The sequence below is a fragment of the Diaporthe amygdali genome (genome assembly GCF_026229845.1).
Source record: "Diaporthe amygdali strain CAA958 chromosome Unknown NODE_6_length_1560011_cov_65_102424, whole genome shotgun sequence".
In the NCBI taxonomy this organism is placed as follows: domain Eukaryota; kingdom Fungi; phylum Ascomycota; class Sordariomycetes; order Diaporthales; family Diaporthaceae; genus Diaporthe; species Diaporthe amygdali.
The window spans coordinates 1400070-1424542 of NW_026517026.1; the positions used below are offsets into that span (position 1 = coordinate 1400070).

General features: G+C 53.2%; 7 protein-coding genes across 7 annotated transcripts; 4 read left to right on the forward strand and 3 right to left on the reverse strand.

The window, feature by feature from the left end:
* Nucleotides 1-653: 653 nt before the first annotated feature.
* On the reverse strand, nt 654-3366 carry J7T55_001171 (uncharacterized protein; the record flags this gene model as incomplete). Its single annotated transcript, XM_053140460.1, has 3 exons — nt 654-2729; nt 2801-2897; nt 3242-3366. 3 exons carry the CDS (start codon nt 3364-3366, stop codon nt 654-656), a joined length of 2298 nt encoding a protein of 765 aa, XP_052996816.1.
* Nucleotides 3367-5570: 2204 nt separating this feature from the next.
* J7T55_001172 (tubulin gamma chain) lies at nt 5571-5849 on the reverse strand (the record flags this gene model as incomplete). The annotated part of the gene is made up of 1 exon (XM_053140461.1): nt 5571-5849. The coding sequence occupies one exon, from the start codon at nt 5847-5849 to the stop codon at nt 5571-5573; it is 279 nt and encodes a 92-aa protein (XP_052996817.1).
* Nucleotides 5850-6559: 710 nt separating this feature from the next.
* Nucleotides 6560-8180, reverse strand: J7T55_001173 (tubulin gamma chain; the record flags this gene model as incomplete). Its single annotated transcript, XM_053140462.1, has 5 exons — nt 6560-6790; nt 6846-7604; nt 7657-8006; nt 8080-8120; nt 8173-8180. The coding sequence occupies 5 exons, from the start codon at nt 8178-8180 to the stop codon at nt 6560-6562; spliced, it is 1389 nt and encodes a 462-aa protein (XP_052996818.1).
* Nucleotides 8181-9605: 1425 nt separating this feature from the next.
* Nucleotides 9606-14603, forward strand: J7T55_001174 (uncharacterized protein; the record flags this gene model as incomplete). Its single annotated transcript, XM_053140463.1, has 1 exon — nt 9606-14603. One exon carries the CDS (start codon nt 9606-9608, stop codon nt 14601-14603), a length of 4998 nt encoding a protein of 1665 aa, XP_052996819.1.
* A 670-nt stretch (nt 14604-15273) lies between these two features.
* J7T55_001175 (ubiquinone biosynthesis protein) lies at nt 15274-16101 on the forward strand (the record flags this gene model as incomplete). Its single annotated transcript, XM_053140464.1, has 1 exon — nt 15274-16101. One exon carries the CDS (start codon nt 15274-15276, stop codon nt 16099-16101), a length of 828 nt encoding a protein of 275 aa, XP_052996820.1.
* An 848-nt stretch (nt 16102-16949) lies between these two features.
* On the forward strand, nt 16950-18778 carry J7T55_001176 (major facilitator superfamily transporter; the record flags this gene model as incomplete). Its single annotated transcript, XM_053140465.1, has 2 exons — nt 16950-17175; nt 17262-18778. 2 exons carry the CDS (start codon nt 16950-16952, stop codon nt 18776-18778), a joined length of 1743 nt encoding a protein of 580 aa, XP_052996821.1.
* A 633-nt stretch (nt 18779-19411) lies between these two features.
* On the forward strand, nt 19412-19994 carry J7T55_001177 (uncharacterized protein; the record flags this gene model as incomplete). The annotated part of the gene is made up of 3 exons (XM_053140466.1): nt 19412-19426; nt 19534-19611; nt 19731-19994. 3 exons carry the CDS (start codon nt 19412-19414, stop codon nt 19992-19994), a joined length of 357 nt encoding a protein of 118 aa, XP_052996822.1.
* Between the last annotated feature and the right edge of the window lie 4479 nt (nt 19995-24473).

The following is a 24473-nucleotide window of genomic DNA, read 5'->3' on the forward strand; positions in this document are numbered from 1 at the left end:
GCGGATACACGATCCAGGGCCCAAAATGCAGAAGTGGGTGGCGTTGTCCAATGCCTTCGTGAGCCTCAATGATTTGATCGACGAGCGTGACGACCTTGTGTGGAGTGTATGATAACCATGGTCGAATTTAGCACAACACAACCCAGAAACTCTCGCCAATAATGCTCGCCAAGGGCCAAAGCCACTGTTGAGCGTAATGGAAGGTACAACGAGGATATTCCAGTTAGCTCAGAGGCGTGTCCATCGTGATTATCACTTCACCTTCATATGTTGCCGGAGCTCTGACAGCACGACCACCAAACCACGAACAACCGACCGAAGGACACAACGGCTACTAAGTATCAATTGCCATTCATACCTAGCATCAAACAATTTCGAGCATCCTTGAGATCGAGCTTCGCGATTGCTACTATCTGCCAGAAAGTCCAGTGTCTCCTCAATCCAGTATTTTTGCCATCTTTATTACAAAGGACCATCTGATCGACCTTCATCCAGCCAGAAGTTCTGAGAAATGCCGTAGGAAATCCGCGCCAGGGACCAACAAAACTCCGAAGTGAAACCATGCAACCCCAAGGTCAACCACCAAAACCGCGATCGTGACACACTCACAAAATGTCTTCCACAGTATCAATGCTTGTTCTCAGTAGCCTACTCTAGGCTGGTCCTTCACCGAAGTGGACTCGCGCAAACCGATCGGCAATCTCGGCAATCTCAGGATCATTGGCCCGGATCACGTCGAAATCCTCGACGCGATCGATTAGCATCAAATCCTCCAAATAGGATTTATCCCTTGATAGGGCACCAGTGAATTGTCCGGCGCTCTGTCCAAGGCGATCTACACCGTTCTTGTTGTGCCTGGAGGAGTTCAGTCCAGTCATCTTGCCAGAGAGGCAGATCAAGGGCTCTTCAGGATTCGGCGTTTCGGTCGGGCCGGTTATAGTGATCGCAGGGGCATCAACGTCACGATTGTTGACAATTCGCCTACGGGCTGGGGAGACATTGCCGTCGAAACCGTATCCTGCATTCGCTGGGCTCGTACGAAGAGCTTCAGGAGGGGCGCGCTCTGAAGTCCGAGATGTCTGCACTGGCAAGGGGGGTTCGTCCATCCTCCTCGCACGTCGAATGACCTGCTGGATCAGATTTCGAGTTGCCGAAGTCATCTCGGGTAGGTATCTCATCTCTGTCAAATAGTCTGGTGGGCTCTCAGCCGCAGATTCGAGCTGGAAAAGCTCCTGTATGGTGTACGTGGGAGGAGGCTGCTCAGTGGGCGTTGTCTCCTGCATTTCTGGAGACTTTTGAGTACCAGGCGCAATTTCTGTCTCAGCCTCAGTCGGTGGTCGTTTCGCGGCATCCTCAAGCATTCGGCGCTTGAATCTCTCAAACACCTGCGGGGCGCAGACCTCGTCAATAAAGGCAACGCGCTGCTTCGAATCGAGTTCACTAAAGCCGGCCTGCTTGTCGAACAAAACCGCCGCTGACGCTCCACGGATGATTCCAGGCAATGCGTCGGCATTTGCTAATTCAGCAGGGCCAGAATCCCGAACGAAGGCAACAATATGCATTGTCCACGAGACAATGTCCTCAAGGATGGCCACTGAGATCGTTCTAGTAGGATCTTGCTGTTGAGGTATTGCGACGACCGAAGCTGTTGAGTGACGAGCAGGCTCAATCAGCTCGTCAGAGATACCGACGGTAACCTGGCCCGTGTTCGTAGTCGCCGGGTTTGGGGATGCTTCCTTCGGGCGGTTGACGAATTTCCGAAGAGCATCCACGAAGGAGACCATGGAATCCCGCTGGCGAAAGACAACCACAAACCAAGTGATTCGGCCGGAGTCGTCCTTGAACTGCAGAATTAGTCTATCCGTATCCGATAGATAATCAACGTATTCCTTTGTCTGACGCTTCACATCCTCCACGCGGTCTTCATCAATATGAAGGATAATTTGATCGCTGGTGGTGACGGGTCCAGCGACCAAATACATCGTCCCAGGGTATTCTGCGGTTCGGTTGACGAAGGTGGGTGAAGCAAAAGTGGCCGGTGCCTCAAAGAATATGGAGCAGTTGTCGGGCAACTCAAACTTCACTGCCAATGATGGCTGTTGAACTTCTTCTTGTGGAGTGATGCTTGGAATCGGAACAGCTGTGGGCTCAGCTGGTGGCTTAGATGAAGCCAAGCGCTGGGCTTGAGAGGAGGGAGATCGGCCCAATCCTTGAGCCTGAGGGAGAACGGAAGTTGGCATTCCATTCATCGAAAAGCGTTCAGGGCGCTGAGTGTTGGATCTCGGCGACGGCGTAGTCGCAGTTGCGGATACAGGTGCATGACGGCTACTGGGCAATGATCCGCGGAGCTCGACAGGTTCATCTCCGCTATGAAAACGGCCAGCCCGTGAAGCTCGCCCAGGATGGGAGAACCTTGCCCGAGGCGCCACCTGGCCATTGCGCTCTTGACGGAGACGACGATCGTTGAAATCGAGACCGCTGTTGATTGCCATGTAGGACAGATTAGCAGCTCGACGCATGCGAGCAAGCTGGCCACTCGCAAGATCATCTTGTCCAGCAACAACAGCAGCGTCATCGTCGTCAAAAGCACCTCCGGCGATGGCCTGATTCCATCTATTCTTTGTACCGGTTCGTCCGCTCTCGATACTGCTCATGGCAGCATCAGTGCGAGGAAGTGCTCCGCTGTCCTGTAAGGGGAGTTCATCGACACGGCCAGCACCAATATCATCCTACAGGTAGCCAGTCAGTACCCAGCTCAGGTGTGGGCGACAAGCCCGGTCGGAGAGAGGAGGTAACATACCAGCATGGCCAGCTCAGCAGCGCTATACTGGCGCTTCTGTGCGGTTTGTGGTGTCATCCTTGGGTATGTCTTGTCCAACTCGTTCTCGAATATGTTGCTACATGGGGGTGTTAGCTTTCGTCAAGGTTGAACCATCAGAACTTTGAAGAACAAGTACGCAGAGGCGGGAAACACGTGGAAATTGTGCGGGCAGTCAAGGCTTGAGTGGATGTACCAAAGATGCCACAGCAGGCTATCAGCTGGAGGCAGCAAGGAAAGGCCCGAATTTGCAGGTAAGGCTTCCAGAGAAGGTGTTTTGAGGCAGCTGTGAAAGGTCAAAGTACCACTTTGCTGTTGCCAAAGGGGCACAAAAGGATGAATAAAACTTCCACTGCCAGAAGTGATGCTGCTGCAGCAAGGTATGAAACAAGGCGCAATGCCACTGTCTGTCAAGTTTCTTACACCACTGAGTCTGAGGGAAAGGGATAAAAATGTTTGTTCACCTTGAGGAGGTGACGAAAGATCAAGGCAGCAGGTGTCTCGACGCGTGTTTGGTTCGATGTGTGGCCGCTTTGGGAGGAGAACATACAGCCTTTTCCTTCTTGATTTCAGAAGAGGTTGTTTGTGATGCGTTGCTCTGCTCTTCTGGGTGCCTTTGGAAAGGGAAGGATGGAGAGACACAAGTTTAAGGGCTGTCCTGTGCTCGAGCTGGGGGGGGGGGGCAGAGGGCAAAAAAGACAGAAGGAGCGAATGGCACTTACTCAGGATGACGTTCGCACCTCGGTCGCAAGCAGCTTCAACTGAGACTACCCAAACACGGCTGCGATGCACTTGTGATGGTGGTTTTCTGTCTCAGAAGACAAGGAGGTGATGTTGCCGTCGATGTTCAATGACTAGAACGCGGTCAGCACGCGATTGGAACGCGATTAGGAACACTTGGCGAAGGCGTAAAACGGAGTCTGTCCTGACCAAAGCGATTTCAGTATAAGAAGAGGATGTCGAAGGAGAGGGAAGGCACGTGGTGCTTACCGAAGTCGAAGTTGAATGTTGTTGGGTGGCTGCGATGTGTTGTCCTGGCTGCCTGAAAGTGGTCTATGTTGTTGAGGAAACTTGGGAACTGTTGCCAGTGCAAAGAATTTTTTAATTTTTTTTTGTACAGCCTGGACAGTACGAAAAGCCCCAGCTTCCAAGATGTCGGCCTAACAGCATGGCATTGAGATGTCAGGTACCCAAGACATGAGCAAGTCGTCATGTGTGGACACAAAAGCTCTTCCTTCCTTGTCTTGTCATGAGTAGACGTGCATAAAGGCGATTGAGCTCGGAAGGAAAAGATGCGCTGAACTTTTCACCGACCTTGAACCTCAAGACACGCTTGACTCTGGATTATTCCATCTACCCAATTCTTACTCTTCTAACTCCCTTCTTTCTGCTTGACGGATTGTATTCCCACAAGTGTCTTCCATCATTGAAAGGAAGATACAGGCAGATCAACGGCAAGGGACCGTTTCAGTGGCAGGAGAGTAAGCAAGGAGATTCGGTTTCTAAAGCTAAAGAAAAAAATAAGTTGAACTACTCATAGGTCATTTCTCCACGGGCATGCAACCCCCCATTAATAGCAATACAGTTTGGAAACATTTTCATGGTGAAAGATGAAAGCTTAAGATGAAGCCAGATTTACTCACACTTTTGTCCTTGCAAATATCAATGTACGACCGCGTGTAAATGCGTAATTCCAGAAGATTCTTCAAGCACTTGGTCTTATGAGTTCACTGACCTGACCCAAGTCTTGACTCAGCTTGAGCAATTCGGGAAATCAATTTCTATTGTTCCAGACTTGAGCTTGGCGGCAGTAATTATTTGATATGTGCACCAATCGCTCTCTGGGTTTCTGTTTTTGACGCTGGACAGATTTCCTACAGGAAAAAGGATTTTATGTTTTGTATGGGCATTGCCGGTCATCCTTATGCTCCAGCGGTAGGAAGTTCCAGACCTGGTGAGTGCTCGAATACATTCAGTACTAAACCAGCCTTGGGGCCAAAATGTGGGGCCTTCTGACTTCACAAATGTAACCTTGCCTCACGCTTGGCTCGGAATTGTTATATCCACAGCCCTGGAGATTTTGAAGCCTCTTACTATGTTCGAGGGCCAGGGGGAAAAAGTATAAGCATGTCTGAAAAGCAGCAGAAGACATTGTTGGGTCTACAAGATTGATTCGATATATGGTACAGATGGACAGAGCAGTGGGTCTGGTGAGCACAGTGATGGCCCTACTGCGCAGCTATTTCAAGACACATGCGCGATTCCGAATCTTGTTTATACATACTGTGAGTGGGAACATATTTCCACCGTAGAATAGACGGCTGTTAGATTGATGAGACAGGTACAAATGCACTGGGCGGCATGGGTGGAAAGCAAAGCAAATTTCGCAATAGACATGAAATTCGCAACCAGATCGCATTTGCGGGAAGAAAAGTTGCTAGCCCCTGCAAAAGAACTGCTCGAACTATAATAGAACTACGCGAAGGCATTGCAATACTTTGGAGCGGAAATTACAGACATATCACAGGTACAAGAACCAAATGTGGTGGGTCAATGCATTGCATTCCATTTGACATGCCAAAGGCCATGCCATGTTATGAGACTCTTCGATGTAGTCGTACCGTCACGGCAAGATCGTGCCCGCGTAATCATCCATCCTAGCCATTTCCCTTCCTTCCAGAGAACGCCAAACCACGCGAAATCAAGCTAAGCTCCATATTTGCTTGGGCCGAAGCGAGTAAGGCTGGCACGCCTATCGCGCGGCGGCATCCTTGGGGGGACCGTCCAGGTTGTCCTTGCCCTCGCGGCCGATGTTGCTCATGTCGGTCGCCTCCGACGACTTGGTGGCGGGCTCGCGCAGGCCGGACGTAGCGCCGGCGCCAGTCGAGATGTCGCTCGCCACGTCGCGACCAGAACCCACGTTGACGTTGCGGGCGTCGGCTGAGTTCCAGTCCGAGGCGACGGGGGGCTGCTCGGGGAGAGGCAGGTTGGACTGAGCCTCAGCGATCTTGTCGGCCTTAGATTGAGACATCTCTGAACGTTGCTGTCAGCCCCTCAGCCCCTCGCTGCAGTAGGGTCATACTTGTGTGATGACCGCAAGAATCGGGGAAGGGAGGGTAGGTGGCTTACTGTGTGATGGGTGTGAAATTGGTTGCTGCTTGATGGGTGAGGTTTTGAGGAGAACGAGTTTTTTGATTGTGAAAATTCTTCTTGCTTTGGGGTATCTTGTTTGATGATGAAGCAAAAGAAAGAACAATCTGTCCAACCCAAAGAAAAACGTCTTATATGTAGAGAGTGGTGTAGCTCTCGGGCAAACTACGTCACTCTACTACGCGCTGTTGACGTAAATGGTGGGGCATCTTCTCAGGTCCGCCAGCCCAAATTGCAGCCGCATCTTGCCCCACACGCGATCTCCTACCGGAAACCGATGGAATCATTGAAGCGACGAATATGTCACACAAGGTATGACACATGAGGCATGGATCGCGCAAATCTCGACCTTGAGCAAGGTGGTGAGCGGAGGCTCGCAGTCATAGAGGGGCGGGCCATCCCGAAACCTTGACAATCATGGGTCCTTCCATGGATTTTTAGCCTGGTATCTTGCCATAAACGCCCACGGCCCAATGCGTGCAGAGGTCTTTCAGAAAGTCAGATGCCAGCCGAACAACTCCAGATTTAATCCCTCACAAACGCCGTTGGCCAAACCTGTGGCACCTTTGGTAATCAGTAGACCCACGACCCTTAGGCAACACGTTTGTCAGTCTCTGCCGAGGTGGCCTTCTCGCCTAGGTCGGGATTGAGGTAATCTGGATTTTCAGCGGCTTCGTAGTCGGCAATCAAGTCGGCCACCACTTCTCGGGACTCGTCGAATTCGTTAAGGTTGTCAGAAAATGGGGCCGTTTTCTTGTATCCCTCCATGAATGCGTTACGCTTCCGCATGCCATCGTACTGCCTGACTATCCTCTTGAACAGCTGTATACTTTGTTAGAGATATAGATCATGGACCACGAGTAGATGCTGTACTTACAGTTGCAATGCTTGTGTGGTTTGCCAGCATGAGGCCGCTCACACGGTGGCTCATTGGGATGTAAGGGCTACGCTTTGTCAAGGCCACCTGTATGCTGGCGGGGCCCCATGGGATGAATTGTGCCAGTCTGCGTTCCCTAATCCTGAGGAGACTCTTGTGTACGTCTGTCGGATCTACCTCGCCCTGGATGACATTGAGGATAGAGATATAGCAGCTCTTCTTGCCTGGTACGGTCGAGACCATCCTGTTCTTGGGCTGTAGCAGTCTCCGCATGACATCGAGTACCGTCGTCTTCCGCACCGTCTTGGCTTGCTCGACTTGGTCGCCCGTGAAAGGTGTGTACGCGGTCATCAGGAAATGACAACGAGGTGTGGGAATCAGGGAGGCCAATATGCTGACGAGATCGTTATGCATGTAGCCTGGGTATCGCAGCGTTGTTGTGCTGGCAGACATGACGGTTGAAACAAGCTGGTTAGTTTGCTGGAAAGACGGCTCCTGCACATGTAGTCTGTCGGCCGCGATGTGAGAAAGCGCCCCGTTGTCGAGAACCACTACTGAGTCGGCATTCTGCGTCAACCGCCTCATCGCCAGCATACTGTTGTAGGGATGCACGACGACGTCTCCGGCATTAGTCGTGTCTGGAAACACAGAGTATGTCTGGATGATCTTCTTTGGGAACCTGTCGTTCAACCGCTCAAGCAAAAAGGATCCCAGGCCGGAACCCGTTCCACCAGCTATTGAATGCAGCATCATGAAACCCTTTGCACGTGTCAGTATTCTTAATCCACGGCAAGTTATTAGAAATACTTACCTCGAGCGAGTCGCTGCCGTCGGCTTCGCGGTCTATCATCTCCAGGATATCTTCGCACACGGTTTCTCCTGTCTGGTATCCGTCACCCCAGTTATTTGCGGCGCCGACCCCATTTTTGCCAACGTAGAAGTTTTCAGGATTGTATATGTTCTTGAAAGGGCCGGTCTGTATTCCGTTGATGACGCGGGGTTCCAGGTCGATCAGGATGGCCCGCGGGATGTACCGAGTGTCGTCGCTTTGGTAGAAGAAGACGTCTTTGCGATCGCCACCCTCGGTTGCAAAGTCCTCGAGATTTCCATCCTGACCGATTCCGTGCTCCTGACAAAGCTGCTGCCAGAACTGGCTGCCAACTGGGAGGAGTCAGCAATTGTCGGCGCTGCACGTGTACACCCTCGGGGTCAACAAGACGTAGAAAGTACTGACTGCTGTTGCCGCATTGGCCTGCCTGAACCGTGATGATCTCCCTTCTGATTGTCAGTACAACACTGTCATGGCATGGTGTGCAGTTGAACTTACCTGGGCATGATCGTCTGAGTACCTGGGTATCTTCGCCGCTCGTGGATCTGTTGAGCTCCTCCCGGGCACAACGCGTCTCGGTTTGACGCGAAGCGGCGGTTATCTCAACCCTTGCGATTGATGGATGCCCAGGGTTCAGAGCGTACCCACCCCCTGTACAACTCAAGTGGGGGGTGGTTCTGGACGGACTTTGGGGTTGGGATTCCCGCTGATTGTCCCGCTTATATCAAAACTCTCGCTCTATATTCGAGCTTGCTTTCCCTTGACAACATACACAGTAGTATTTGACTTGTGTAACTATCCTACCTGATTCAGTAGCAGCCTGTGGCTTGCTCTGCCGGCGTCTGGGCTCAACTTTACAACGCGTAAAGCTGCATATCTTTGGGGTTTCCTCGATGCCTTCACATCACATCCAAAAGTCCTATCATGCAACTCGGACCTCAGTAGGCATGTGAACAGTAGTACAACTGCTTGGCCTGAATATTCAAAATAGTATGTTGGATTCAAGTTGGATGCATTCGAGTTGGCGTGCACATCTGCCTAGGCACTTTGGACGAAGTTCAGATTAGTCGGATCATCGCCATCTTGGAAGGTTTTTGTTCAATCTCGAGAACTACAGGACGGTGGAGTTTGGAGCACCTCCGATATCAGCAGGAGATTACGCTGGGTGGGTTGCACAGTTGTGTCCAACTATAGCTCGAGAGAATCCTATTTTGGCCCTCGGTCATCTGCTGTCATCATGGACAGCATCACACGTGTCCGCTCGCAGTTTGAAGCTATTTTGGTGGCCGCGCTGTTGGCGAATTGCATGTGAAGTGGAAACCACGTCGTGGAACATGGCTGTTCTATTTCTCCATGTTACCTAGATACCTAAATGCCCGGCCAGGTGTGGGTGACATCACCTGTACAGCTGCATGCAAGATTGCTACTGTGTTGTTGTACAATCAGTTGATAGAAGACCAGGTGGACCTAGGACCCCTGCATCCACTGAAACCCCCCCTGTAGACCCCTACTTGGTCCCCACAAGCTTCTTGTTAGCCAGATTGCTGGCGACCTCCTAACCACCATCAAATCTCCTGGAAAGGGAGACTTCACAGCTTCTAGGACTGCGGAGGACGAGACATTCTTCTTTTTGCTGCCTCCTTCTCTCAGTATTCTACAGGAACCGCTCAAACCGCGCTAGAGGTCTGCCTGCACCTCTACCTCCACCACCAGTCCCCCGCGTGACCGTCCTCAGCATCGTACAACGCTCGTCTCACACTCCAGAGGCACAAGGGGCCATCCGGGATTGTCTACGCTCCAACATAACATCTTCATGCCAACGCGATCAGCGAACCACATCCTCATATCACAGTACAACAATTAGCGTTCAAATTGACAACCAAGGTCCCAAAGGTCCTTGTGACACTTCGAACACTCCCGTTTCAACGCCAATGGCCGCGGAAGGGCCCCAGCCACCGCAGCATGTCCATCATTACGCCAGCGATGTCGACGATGCCGATGTGGAGGAGACGGCGGACGAGTCGACTCCACAGCCATCCAATGGAGCGTTCGCAAAGAAGAAGCGCCGTCTGCCGAGGCGCATAGGACAGTTCTCCGGCTCCGTTCCCTCTACTCCCAAGACGCGCACAGGCTCTCCCAGCGCACGTCGCTTTCCTTCCCTACCGCGCCGCTCGACCATGCCAGACCCTCGCGACCGTGGGGCTGTGTCGGAATCCGAAGCACGCGAGCTTTCTAGGCCCCCCGCCATAAGAGGCCACTCACACTTGGGTAGATCGGTTGATGCGGAGGAGGCAGACGATGCGGCAGACACGACCCGCAGAAGCCACTTCCGTGGCATGAGTGTCTTTACAGGGGGAGGAGGCATGTCGGACGGCGATGCATTACAGACTCCGCGGCGGCCACGTTTCGGAGGGGAGCGATACTCGACGTTCGGCGGCCACAGATGGAAACAAGTTAAGAATACTTTGGGTCTTCTGCGGCACAGAAGAGGCGAGCGCATCGACTACCTGAAGTCTACCGAACTTATGGGTGAGCTCCGGGCTGGTGCGCCAGCCGTGGTGATGTTTGCCAGCATGCTTCAGCGTGACGAACATGGCCACAAGAAGATTCCGGTGCTTCTCGAGCAGGTTCGCGTGAACATCAGCGACAGCGTGGTTCGCGGCGATAGCGAACGACATACCCTGTTCACGATCCATCTCGAGTACGGCAATGGGCCGAATCGTATGATCTGGACGGTGAAGAAGAGCATTGGAGACATCGTACGCATGCATCTCAAGTACAAGGGCAGCGTCACCACCGAGAGACTGAAACGTCCCGGAGCCCGCATAGGACCAAAGCAACCCAAATTCCCTGCCAAAGCCTTTCCTTACTTGCGAAGTATCAAAGCCATGGACTTCAGTGATGACGAAGACGAGACACGCCCTGCTGAGACGCTCGAGGCTGTAGCTTCCGGTGAAATGACGGCAGGAGAGGCCACAGCCGGCGAGATGACTGCTGCCGAGGGTACTGGCACAGAAGCCGAGGGTCGCCCAGGGAAGAAGCGGAAGGGCTCACGAATGAACGTCCTCAGTCCGAGGCGCAATACCTCGATGCCGGAAGACTCTACTGGAGCAGCGCCCGACGCCCATGTCCAGGCTGCTAAAGACGCTGATGAAGCGAAGCGCAAATACGTTACGTTCCAGAGACGGTCACTGGAGAAATATCTTCGAGAAATGATACGCTGGCTCATGTTCAGACCAGACAGCAATCGCCTCTGCCGTTTCTTCGAGCTTTCCGCGCTGGGGGTGCGCCTCGCAGCAGAAGGCGGCTACCACGGGAAAGAAGGCTTCATGCAGATTCGACCAGCTAATGGCATCGTCAACCCGGCCAAGGCTGTCACTCGAAGAGATCGCAAGTGGTTCTTGATCCGACAGAGCTACATAGCATGTGTTGACTCCCCAGAGAGCATCGACATATGTGACGTCGTTCTAGTCGACTTCAAATTCGAAATCATTGCCAAGAAGAAAGGCCTCAAGCAGGTTGGGCGAAAGGGCTCCAAGAAGGCTAAGTCTGACCAGGACGGGGCGGATGTCGGCGACGATGATGATTTTCTGAATGATCCCAAGTCGTCAAAGAAAAATCACCATCACAAACTGACGATCATCAATTCCGAGCGGAAGGTCAAGCTCTATGCCCAGCAGCACGACCTGCCACAGTTTGAGGAGTCTATCAAGCTAATGAAGCAAAACTCGCCATGGGCCTCTGACAAGATTCGATTCGCCAGCTTTGCACCTGTTCGGCGGAATGTGTATGCTCAATGGCTTGTCGATGGGCGCGATTACATGTGGAATGTTTCGCGGGCCATTTCCATGGCGAAGGACGTGATCTACATCCATGACTGGTGGCTGAGCCCTGAGATATACATGCGGAGGCCACCATGCATCAGCCAGAGATGGCGTCTCGACCGGCTTCTCCAGGCGAAGGCCCAAGAAGGCGTCAAGATCTTTGTCATCGTATATCGTAACGTCGAGGCCGCGGTCCCCATCAACTCGGAGTACACGAAGAGGTCCTTGCTTAATCTGCATCACAACATCTTTGTGCAGAGATCCCCAAACCAATACAAGAAGAACCAGTACTTCTTTGCTCATCACGAGAAGATCTGCATAGTTGATCACTATATCGCATTTGTTGGAGGTATTGATCTGTGTTTTGGTAGATGGGATACACCCCAGCACAAACTCACGGATGACAAACCGACAGGCTTTGAGCCGGACGAGGTCCAGAACGTTCCTAGGGATGCAGAACATGTTCAGATGTTTCCGGGCAAAGATTACACCAATCCGAGAGTGCAGGACTTTTTCAACCTGGATCGGCCATACGAAGAGATGTATGACCGATCGAAGATTCCACGGATGCCATGGCACGACATCTCTATGCAAGTAGTTGGCCAACCCGCTCGTGACTTGACACGTCATTTCGTGCAGCGTTGGAACTATCTTCGTCGCGGACGGAAGCCAACACGGCCTTTGCCTTATTTGCTGCCACCGCCGGACTTCCGAGATGAAGACCTGGAAGCAATGGGCCTCACAGGGACATGTGAAGTCCAGATTCTTCGATCCGCGTCGACTTGGTCGCTGGGAATACAACACACCGAGTGCAGCATTCAGAACGCGTACCTTCAGATGATTGAAAAGTCTGAGCATTTCGTTTACATCGAAAACCAGTTCTTTGTCTCAAGCACCGAAGCGCTTGGTGTGCCAATTGTCAACAACATTGGTGACGCTCTCGTGGACCGTATCAAGCGGGCCTACGAGAACGATGAGGACTGGAAAGCTGTCATACTCATTCCTCTGATGCCCGGTTTCCAGAACACCGTGGCTGAGAAGGAGGGTACCAGCGTCCGGCTCATCATGGAGTGTCAATACCGAAGTATTTGTCGTGGGGAGTCGTCGATATTTGGAAGACTACGAGCTGCCGGTATTGACCCTGAAGATTACATCCAATTCTTTAGCCTACGGCAATGGGGCAAGATCGGCCCTACTCAGATGCACGTCACCGAACAACTCTACATTCATGCCAAACTCATCATTGTTGATGACCGCGTAGCTTTGATAGGCTCGGCCAACATCAATGAGAGATCCATGTTGGGCTCTCGTGACTCCGAATGTGCTGCAGTCGTTAGGGACACTGACCTGATATGGTCGACAATGGGAGGAAAACCTTTCCAAGTCGGCCGTTTTGCACATACTCTACGCATGCGGCTCATGAGGGAACATCTCGGTCTTCCTGTGGATGAGATTATCGAGGAAGAGAGAAATGCGGATGAAGAAGCTTTCCAGTCCGATATGGACCGAATCTACCACAGCGACTCAGATGGGTCAGAAAGACGGCCAGGGGCTAACGGAGAGTTGGACGTACCGCGTCCGCCAATCGAGAGGGGTCACAGCATTAATCACGACGTCGACCTCCAGCGAATGGACAACAGCGATCAATCTTCCTCCAAATCCTCCAATTCAGATTCGAATGTCGTTGACGCAGAGAGTGTGGACGCACCCGCCGACCCCAAAAAGAAGCAGGAGGTCGAGGGCTTTGGTCCAGACCACTGGAAAGAGGCACAGAAGGATGGTCTAGACCAGGGCAGAGACACTGTTGTCATTGGTGGCCGAGAATACCTCGCCCGTGATATCTCAGCCGAGGGCAAGGGAACCATCGAGAGCCCAGCCCCTAGCCAGAAATCCGAAAGCCCGCGGCCTACTGCAACGAACTCGGTCGGAGAGGGTCCTAGCAGAGCTGTAATGCCTCCTCTCGACCGCCGGAATACCGACCAATTAGGGCTTCCCAGGGCCAACCAGCTTCCCGACCTCCCACAAATGGATGATACGGATATTGGCGGGCCCCCTCTTCTCGATGCAGATGGGGAACCGATTCTGTCTGTGTCGCATCCTCTAGCCGCTGAGATCAAGCCTGCCGCGATTGACAAGGACTGCATGCGTGACCCGTTGGATGCGGCATTCTACGAGGACATTTGGACCCGGGTTGCGGACAACAACACCAAAATTTACAGAGAGGTATTTCACTGCATGCCAGATAATGAGGTGAGGGAGTGGGATCAGTACACGGAGTTCATAGACCACCAAAAACGACTGCAAGTGGCACAAGAAGGACCACAGAAGAGCGAACAGAGCGAACAAGCGGAAGCCAATGGATCTGAAAAGCCACCTCCGGAAGCCGCGCCTGAGGAAGGTGGCAACTCGGCCGCTGGTCTGCCTCTCCCCCCAACTCGCTCTTTTTCTAGTAAGTTCACGGGTAAAGGCAGTGGTGGTAAGACCTTGCCTCCATTGGCGGGAGGTCTGAAAAGGTCCCCAACGGAGAATGAATCACCAGCGCATCGCCATGCTCGACAGGACTCCAGGCTCGACGTGGAAAGAGCTGCTGCGGCCGCGCGTGCCATCAACTCGCCTATGGGGAGCCCTGCCTTCAGCCCACCGGCCAACAGCCCTTTTGTTCCAGCGTCGGCGGCATCTGTGGACCCAGAAAAGGCAGCGGCAGCCCGCGAGGACAGCAACACAAATGGCAGCACAGTGGAACCCTCGTCCAAGCTCGTAGTGCCGGAGGCTAGCAGGGAGCGCACGCCTGAGAAGCGCGACCGTCGCACCACCTTCAGCACACCCGACACGCCAACCATCTCGGAGAAGCCACCGGGCAGCTCGGCTTCGACGACCCCGATGCCCGGGGTGCAGGGATCTGTCAAGCGGCGCAAACGAGCCAACACCAGAGGAAGCCGTCACCGGCCTCCTGTTGAGGAGCTTTTGACCAGGGAGCAGCGTGAGGGCTTGCTGGGGATGGTCCAGGGTCACCTCGTGGTGTTCCCGTACGACTGGCTTGTCGGCGCTGATGAGAAGGGTAACTGGCTTACATTGGTGGACCAGGCTGCTCCGTTGCAAATCTAGTAAGTCACAAGATCTGTTGGAGTTGGGTATTGCGAACAAGTACTGACCCTTCTATAGTAACTAAGATAGCTGCGGAGTTTATGCTCGTGAGGTCCCCAAGACATGATTGGAATCACCTAGGAGGTGTGAGGTGGTTTCCTGAGAAATGCTCCTTTACTGGCGTCATCTGCCAATTTCCTATACAGAACGTCACAGAGACGAAGAGTAGATGCTGGCAAAGACTGGTTGCATGGCATGGCTCGCTGTCGAGGCACTGGCTCGAACTGGGCAAAGTGGTTGTTGTCATCATCAAGCAATCGGCGTTTGGTTCTGCGCATTCGCATACTGTTTCTCCCCGGTGGCTGCATTCCGGGTTGTGAAGGCTCCAAACCTTCTATTCAAGTCATTGTTAGTTTTGTAGATATTCCAGAGGTATTCCTTAACAGTGATATATCTTAACGTGCCCTGCGACTACAGTTCACGTTAGATGGGGGTTAAATTTGAGGGGAGGGTACCTTGCAATTCAGGGTTAAACCCTCCCGAGGCAATCGGAGACTCCGGTACAACACGGAATAGCTACCGGACATCAGCCCACTGTCGATGATGTACACGACTTCTTCTCGACTTTGCTGTGTACGCGACTCACTTCAATTTGGTTGCTACTCTCCAACACCCGCACCCATCAATTGATATGGCACCACCAGCAAATCTGCTGCGCGCGGCGCGGCGCAACTTGACTACAGCACGACACTTCCCAATCCACGATTTTCTCGCACCCGCGCTCTTCTATCCCACCGTCTCGTCGCGCCGCCTGGTATCAAGCACACCCGCCCGGCACGCCGAAGTCGCCGACAGCACATCATCCGCATCATTGACACCATCACCGTCAGCAGCGAGACACCAGAATGATGGGCATACAGGCAATAGCAACAAAGGGAAGCGCAAGCCGCTCACCAAGGAGCAGCGCGACTTCCTCTCGTCAGCCCTGCGCGTCAACCAGGCGGGCGAGCTGGCCGCGACGCTGATCTACACGGCGCAGACGCCGCCGGTGGTGCGGCGCCAGCCACACCTCCGGCCGCTGATGCGGCACATGTACGAGCAGGAGGAGGGCCACCTGAAGACGTTCAACGCGCTGATTGCCCGGCACCGCGTGCGGCCGACGGCCATGTACCCGGCGTGGTCGGCGATGAGCTACGGGCTGGGGTGGGCGACGGCGCTGATGGGCCAGGAGGCGGCCATGGCGTGCACCGAGGCCGTCGAGACCGAGATCGGCGACCACTACAACGGGCAGATCCGCGAGCTGCTCGACATGGTGCGCCGCTGGGAGGACGAGGGCTACGAGGTTGGGGGCGAGTTTCGCGACCTCATTGCCACGCTGCGCCGCATCCGCGACGAGGAGCTCGAGCACCTCGACCACGCTGTCGAGCATGACTCCCAGAAGGCCGAGCCCCACTGGCTGCTCACTGGGGCTATCCGGCTGGGGTGCCGGGGCGCGATTTGGGTGAGCGAGAAGGTCTAGACGCTGTTGTGGAGGCCGCTTCTCTTCTTCGATCCAGGTTGCCAGTGGCTGGGCTGGGGTTTCCAGGAGGATGAGAAGCTACTGCCATTTCGACTACTGCTCCGCCCAGAGCATCTCATCGCGTTCTGAAGTCTTCATTGTTCTCTCTCAGTTGTTCTATGAAATGAGCACCATCGCACAGTAGTGTGTATAAAGAGTCACCGAGGCTCAATATTGTATGCTATACCATGAGAAATAATACACAGCACAGCAATCAATGCAAGGCACAGTAACATTGGCCTGAAGAATATGCCAATGGCGTAGGCTCCAATGAAAGCCACGACTCTTCTTTGTTTCCCACTTCCAGCAATTAGCTCGAGACATTCCACAATCGTGGTTCGTTGGCGACTGGCAGCAGTCATGATGATGCAATGAGGATCGGAATAAAAGCGCCTGCACATATGAACTCCGGGCCAATGCCGGTATAGTGAGTCCCGAAGTTTTGGGACCGGGCGGCCCCAACAATCGGTGTTGCACCGGTTTGTCCGTGCCGGATTACCAATCATCTAATCTGATCGGGCATGTTGACAACGCCCATGTAGGGGGTTCATTATCTCGGTTCCTTCGGCCCTGGCACTCCTACTGGACAGTTTGCTTTGTGCCTATCCCCATCCATTGTACACAATGACTGGCTTCCTTTATTTCTTATACATCTCTCTGAGAAATGTCGCGATCGACCTGAGGGATGTCGTGACGTCCCCTTGAAGCTTGCCTGTCTACCGACCCTGAGCCCTCTCAGTTAGTCATATGGTATAGTGTGTACTACATACAGCCATTGCCATTTTATCCAGACACCTAGCCAGCTCATTATGACTGGAGGCGACCTCCTCAATCAGGACACGGGCGACAATGCCACCAACGCCAGCACCGTCCCGGATGTCACTGAAAACACGCCTCTTATCGCAAGCTCGCCGAGCCCACCACTGCAACGGCGTATTGTCGACGATGACGACGACGATGCTGCCCAGCACTTTGTCACGCCCATACGTGCCGCATGCATCTGCTTCAGCATGTGGGTTCTCATGTTTATGCAGGGTAAGTAAACCCCAACAAAATACTCCAACATGCAGGCCATCTGTATATAATTCTTATACACAGCAAATATGCTAATCCCTTCATAGCATGTAACATGAGCGGCATGACCATGGTGCAGTCCGCCATCGCAGAGGAGCTTGAGGCGTACGAGCTCGTAACGTGGTTCACCTCAGCCTACATGATTACAGTCGCCTCATCGGCGCCGCTAGCCGGCCGCCTTGCTACCATCTTCTCGCCGGGCTTCATGATCCTGACCGCCGGCTGCTTCTTCGCCATCGGCGCCATCGTCACCTCCCAGGCCGGTTCCTTCGCCGTCTTCACGCTGGGCCGTGTGCTCATCGGTATCGGCGGCGGCGGCGTTATGACGCTGTCCCTCATCCTGGTGCTGCAGCTCACGTCCCGAAAGCGGCGCGGCTTGTTCGTCGGCTTGGTCAACTTCGGCTTCACCATCGGTGTGTCATTTGGGGCTGTTGTTTTTGGTGCTCTTTTGCCCGTGCTAGGTTGGAGGGCCTTGTTCTGGGTGCAAGCTCCTATTGGAATACTGTCCGGAGCTGGTGTCTTTTTTAGTATCCCGGCGTTTGCTACCACGGGGCCTGCCAAGGGTAAGAGTGTCTTACAGAAGCTCAAGGCTATCGACTATGCTGGCGCTGTCTTGTTAACGGCTGCCATTGTCCTCTTCCTCTACGGCCTGTCCGGTACCATCCAGGTCCTTCCGATGATACTCTCAATCATTCCCCTTGTTCTCTTCGTCTTTGTCGAGTACAAGGTAGCATCCGACCCGCTGATCCCCATCAGCGTCCTGCAGTCCCGTGGTGTCTTGTTCTCGTGCCTGGCTCAGCTAGGTTTCATGGCTTCTCGATGGATGGTCCTCTACTACGCGCCCATTTTCGTCCTAGCTGTACGGGGCCTATCTCCCACAGTAGCCGGCACAGTTCTCATCCCCACAAATCTGGGCTTCGGTATCGGCGGCCTGGTCGTTGGCTGGCTGCATATCCGCCGCTCTGGTGCTTTCTGGCTGCCATGCATCGTCTCGATCTTCCTCTTCGGACTGGCCCTCTTCGGTCTTTCCCTGACGAGCAATGCCAGCTCTCCAGCATGGCTATATGTGTTGATTATCACTTTGAACGGATTCTGCACCGGCGCGGCATTAAATTATACATTAGCCCACATCCTTCACCTCGCTACCCCTGAGACACACTTTATCGCCACGAGCCTGTTGGCAACCTTCAGGGGCTTCGCTGGCAGCTTCGGGACGGCCATCGGGGGCGGTATCTTCACGCGGAGCTTGAGAGAAAACCTGACCGCCGGCTTTTTGAAGCTTGATGGGACGGCCGATCTGTCCCCAAGACGGGTGACTCTGATCAGGAGGCTCCTCGGCAGCCCAAATTTTGTATTCAACGGCTACCTGAGCAACGCGGAGAGGGAGGTAGCGGTGAAGGGATACGAGGCCGCGTTCAACGTCTTGTACACCTCCGCTGCTGCCTTGGTGGTGCTGGTGCTCTTGGTTCAAGCTGGTACAGGCTGGACGGCGCCAGCGAATCAAGAGGGCGAGGAAGATATACAGGAGGAGATCGCGGAGCACGATGGGCGCATGGAGGCTTAGATGACGTGCATGACACAAAAAGTATCATTGTAAGTACTAGCGGCGGGAAGGCGTTTTGATCGCGAATTCACGACGGCGTTCAAACCTGTTAGTAGATCAGCAGGCCAAGTACGGTTTAAGGTGGGATAGATACTGCCGCCTTATCTTATAAGCACACATGACTTGAATTATTTATTTGTTGGGGGTCCAAGAAGTAAGCACATCCCAGCGTAGTCAGAAGTCGGTGAAACTAATACCCGTCCTGTTCAACCTCGCGAACCCCTCCGGTGATAGATTCAGACGCGATATCATCGCGGTTGCATGTGATATCCTTGCTCACAACGCCACTAGGACGGCTCGATGCTGTGGCGTTACCTTTTTCAGGCAGCAAATCCCGTTTCTCCTCATTTTGCGCCCTTCTCTGAGACATTTAAGCCAGAGAACTATGTGCTTGGTTTAGAGAGATGACTATTGCTACCGTGTAATGAGGGGCCGCAAAATGGAGGTCGGAGGTATATACAGAGATTCCGTCCTACCACTAATACGGGATGCTCGTGAATTATGCGCTGTGGTGCTTTTCTACCATCTCTAACCAGAGATCCGTCTTCTTGAAGTCTCATAGTCCTGCAAGACTACAGCAACTTACACAGCACAATGTCAACGTCCCTGGTATAGCGTTCCGTTTGCTCCTTTCTCCCTGTTTCTACAGCCCTTCCACCCGGGTCCTTCATCTCTCTACATGTCGTTTATATTGACACTTGACATACCACATACAGCACGGCACAATCCACTGGCTCGAGATACCTGTCATAGACGCCGCTCGAGCCGCGGCCTTCTACACCTCGATCTTCGGTGTAAGTCACACCCACGTAGAACAACGAAGCCCAATATCCAGGTACTTCCGGAGACGATCATGCTATGGTGGGATTGAAGAGACCCTGAGATACTTAGCTGACTTGTGGTGCCCCCGCAGTGGGAATGCACGACATTCAACCCCTCGTCCGCGTCCACCCCTACCAACGGCAACAGTTCCGCAGGTTCAATCCACATGTTTCGCCGGGGCACCAATCTCAACGGCGCATTCATACAGGTTCCTCAGGGTTGCCTGGTCCAGGCATGGGGCTCCGAGGCCCCTGGCGGGAGAGTCAATATGGCGGTTCTGACGACCTTTGCGGTCGATAGCATCGAGGGGACAATGAGGCTGGTTGAGGACATGGGCGGGAGGATGCACTTGTGAGTATCTGAGACTACTTTCGTAGGACCAAAGCCTCCCTTTGTTGATCCTGTTTCCTTTTCTATCGGGATCAGACTGTAGTGCGATCGTTTGGCTGATGAGATGGGTGGTCGGTTCTGGCCCGGTTCAGACAAAAGACGGCTATCGGTGGCAATATGGGATATTTGGCTAGGTTCATTGACTGTGAGGGCAATCTTCAGGGCATTTGGGCTCGGAATTAAAATGCGCGTGGTACAATGTATCAGTCGCATATACAAATACTACAGCCTCAAAGGGGCCTTACAGCAGTCTAAGAAATGTCATGGTGGTTGGACAGTGCAGTTTGTTGGTCAGCACATCTCCCTCCTCACTTGCGCAGAAGCAGCCACTCTGCCCTCTCAATAATCTATCAGGGTTATTTTGGTATGGAACTCTTAGCAGGCCAGAGCTAGAAGATCGTTATGAGATGGATGCCCTACCTAGGTGGGTAGTAGCAGGATTCGACCAACGTCAAGTGACGCCTGACCGATGATTTTGCCTTGATGAAGTCACAATCAAGGTTTAAAATAACGCAGCTGGTTCTTTTTGGGAGAAGTGCCTATGGGAAGAGAGAAATATTAGACTAGGTGGCGATCTCGATTCCGTCATTCGCAAACCAACAGCTCCAGATGGTGCCGCTTCCTGCGCCAGGCCTCAACCAGAAATGCTGCATAGAAGCTCCAAGGCGCTTGAGCTACTTTTTTTCTCTCTCTTACTTAGTCATGCAGTAGTGATGCAAATTGGACAGATCCAGCTGTCAAATTGTGTCCATGAGCGCTGAGAGTCACCCGGTCCAAAACTAAATTGAAGAGAAGCTGAATTATTATCTGGGGGTGGAAAAGAAACCCTAGTCATACAGTGTATTCTTGTTTCATGGGAGATATTCCACGGGGAAAGGTCTGCACAGATTGTCAAACAATTCAAGGTAGATTTCCTCTTGAGGAAATATTCTGCAGAAACTATCTCGAAGAGACCTGAAACTTATCCGAGGACCTGGCCAGCTGCTCGTCCACGATAGCCAACTCTTCAGCCTCGACTTGCAGGTTCTTAAAATCATCCACACTTAGACGATAAGCAGAGAGATTGGCGCAGATGTGCCATTCTTATGAGAATTCCTTCACTTTCTGCATATTGCGACTTAGAACCGTCAACGATGACAATTGACTGATGGACATAGCATGGCGATTTGAGGGTTGGTTGTTAGCAGTGATTACGTGGGCCACCGACCACACTGCGCCAGACACACACCCATATCTTTTGTAGTACAACTAGAACAAATTATTGACAACTATATAGAGCATAAGCAATGCCAGCCCACAAACTATAGAGTCTAACCTAGGAGGTATCACAGCTGGTGGACAGGTTGAGCTGCGAGACTCATCACCCCGCCCCCCCTTTCGAAGTCCGAGAACATCCGGACAGTGCCGACATTTTAAGATTCTGCCCGTCTTTGCGATCATCTAATACCATCTTGACGCCCGCCATCCTCGCCAGCGCATGTGCCGTGAATATGCCTCACTTCGCGAGGATCCATTGGCCCGACGTTGGGAGTGTGCCTATAGAGAGTGGTCTAGACCTCTAGTCTATAGCGGCGGTGAGCTCCGCCGTCAGCTGGCGATGTGGCGCCGCCCTATGGAACTGATCTAGCTACAATGTAGCCCAAATGGGTGGTTACTCTTTTGATTGAGCCCATGGTCAGACGAAAAAGAATAAGAGGTTGCCTCCCTTGCAGGATGCCCCAGATTCAGGGCGTCAGATCTGCATTGGATGATGACCGCATGTAGAGGTTATTGGGGCGTGCTAGTAAGACGACGACCCCCGGTGATCAGGAACGTTGCAGCCGACAGGTGCGCCGTCCTTTGGGCCGCAGAGGCGCAACGGCAAGACACACCTGGATTTTGATAGCAGACAAGTTAATCGGTTGTACTCTAGGCAGCATGATAGCCTTGAGACCTCTGATGTCGTGTGACTCGAGCGTGTTTTTCGCCCTGCATATCCAATCCCGCAGGACAGGCTGCTTTAATTTCCAGTAGCACCACCACCTGGGTAGGCAACACGTGCAACGAAAAACTTCTCCAACCTATTTGGTCTCGCATCGATACAGGCCAATCGGATAGGATCAGTGAGCTGAGGCCCTCTCGACGGTCGTCCAAGGTTTTTCTTATTCAAACCGTCAGTTCTACAGTTGGGCGCTGTCCACGCGACTGCGGTACACGTCAAACTTCGGAGGACGTGTCTGGAAGCCGAGCTTGAAGATACTTAGCTCTGTGCGCATGGCGACCTATGCAGGTAACCGCGCAAGTGTTTGGAAAGCCAATGAAAATCAAGCATGTCCCTCCTCGAGGCTGAGATGATTCCCATGGGGCGCTGCTGACTTCGCAGGAAAGACGAAAGAAGTCGCAGATGGGCGTCTCACAAATTTTACCCCCATGGTGATGCTTACTGTGCGCAGAGTGTAACAGGGCTTGGCATCACCGGTGTAGGAAGCCGGAGCCGGCCAACAGGGCGGCGAATATGGATGCTGCGAGGCCACCTTGCTGTATATTCTTTTCAAGTATTATTCAAGACGCATGGCAGGTGATAACGATGACACATGCAGCAGCAGACGCCCAGGTCGATGGGGAAGCCCCAAGCGCGGCGGGGCGTCGAGATCGTGGATCATGGGGACTCGGAGCGGATAGTCTAGTCTCCCTTGGGACGCGGGCTCCACCGGTCCCCAGGAGAAGTCTGTCTCCAGCGAGAAAAAGGAGGGAAGCAAGTAAGTGCCAGCTCATCATCAACGTCGACTCAGGAGTGAAGGATGAGCGGGCGCGAGGTGCCATTGGGCTGTGGTAAAGAGATTTCCCTCACCGCTGGGAGGGCCATGCATGGAGTCGACATGCAGCTCCCAGGGTGCATGATGCGAGGCAGAGAGCCGTGGGCTTACGGAAGATAGCCGTTTGTCGTGTTTGTCTGCATATCTTCCTTCCACGACACGACACATATTGGGGATCTATTGGTAGCGGTCAAGACTCGTGCTCCTATCAGAGCTTGGAGACGTGGTTGAGCGGCCGTTGTCGAATAGGTGCAGACAGTAGCAGTAGACGCATCGTCCTGCTGCCCGCTGACCAGGCAGGAGTTCGAGATGTGATGTCTTTCCTGCAGGGTCCAAAGTGGAAGGTTTGTTCAAGATCGCTCGGCAGAGCAGGGGTGGCTCGGATCATCGCGAGGCTCGCCTAAGCAGCAGCAGCAGCAGCGAGCTGCAGCAGCATCTGTGCCCAGGTGATTCTCAGCGATGTCAGGCGTCTGTCTCGTCTTGGCACGCCATCTTGCCTTTAAACTTTTCTAGGTAAAAAGCCTCAATTGGACAATGCGGGGTCAACGGACGATGACGTCGCAGCCACTTTAGATATCTTCCCCTGTCTTGTCTTGTTTTGTCTTGTCTCGTCCCATCCTGTCCATCGGGCTGATGAAGAATTGGGAAGATTGCGATCAGCAATTGTGTCCAACCTGCCAAGGTTCTACATTGCATGACAACAGTAACGGAAGAAAAAAAATGGATGGACAGACCAACCAGGGAAAATTTAGAAGACGACGACAATACTGCAGCCAATGGTCAAGGCATGTGGCAGGACCCAGACAGATGGGGAGAGACAACGTACTATCGTACAAGCCACTATTGGGTAGTATGGCAAGTTGAGGAAGTTGAGCAGGAACCTTGGTGCCCACTGGGTACGTATACGTAGTAGATACGCAGCAGATGTACACGTGTACTGTGGTATTCGTGCTCTCGGGAAGGCGAGAGCGGCGCCTACTGTTATTCAGCTCTGCGTGTTGTGCGCTCCTGCCTCCAAGTGCCCGTGCCCGAATCCGGGGTAAGAGCAAACAACCGGTTGGCCGCTAGGCAATTGCCCCTCGGCTCCTCGCTTCCTTCCCACTCCCTACCAAGGTTCCGACGGGTTCTGCGAGCAAGCAAGCAAGCACGCACGCAAAGCACGAAACAAATGCCTTATCGTTTGCTCGCTCGGTCGCTTCGCTTCGCTTCGTGCTCCACCAGCTCGGCTCAAAGACTGGGTCTCTGAAATTCTAACCGCTGGACATACATGCTGACAGGACAGGACCTACATTGTTCCCACCCTGCCACCCTGGCCGATGATCGACGCCAAAGTATGTCATGGCCGAGTCACAGCTCACAGCTGCAACAATCTCACTGATCGAGTCGATCTGCTGCAACGTAACGCTGGAAGCCTTCCAGGGCAGCGCAGAACCAGAGTCACTCTCTGCTCCTCACCCGTCCTGCCGTCGCGGATGAGATGGCTGGCTGGTCCGGAACCACACAAGCAACGCGGGCAGATGGTTATCAAATTTGCCTGTCAGTCTGTCTGCTGCTGTAGGCCACTTCAATGCTCCCTCACCTGACCAACTGCGTGGGCTCATCGACTCGCCGCCAATGCCAAGCTTTCCCGGCCTCTTGGGTTTGGGACA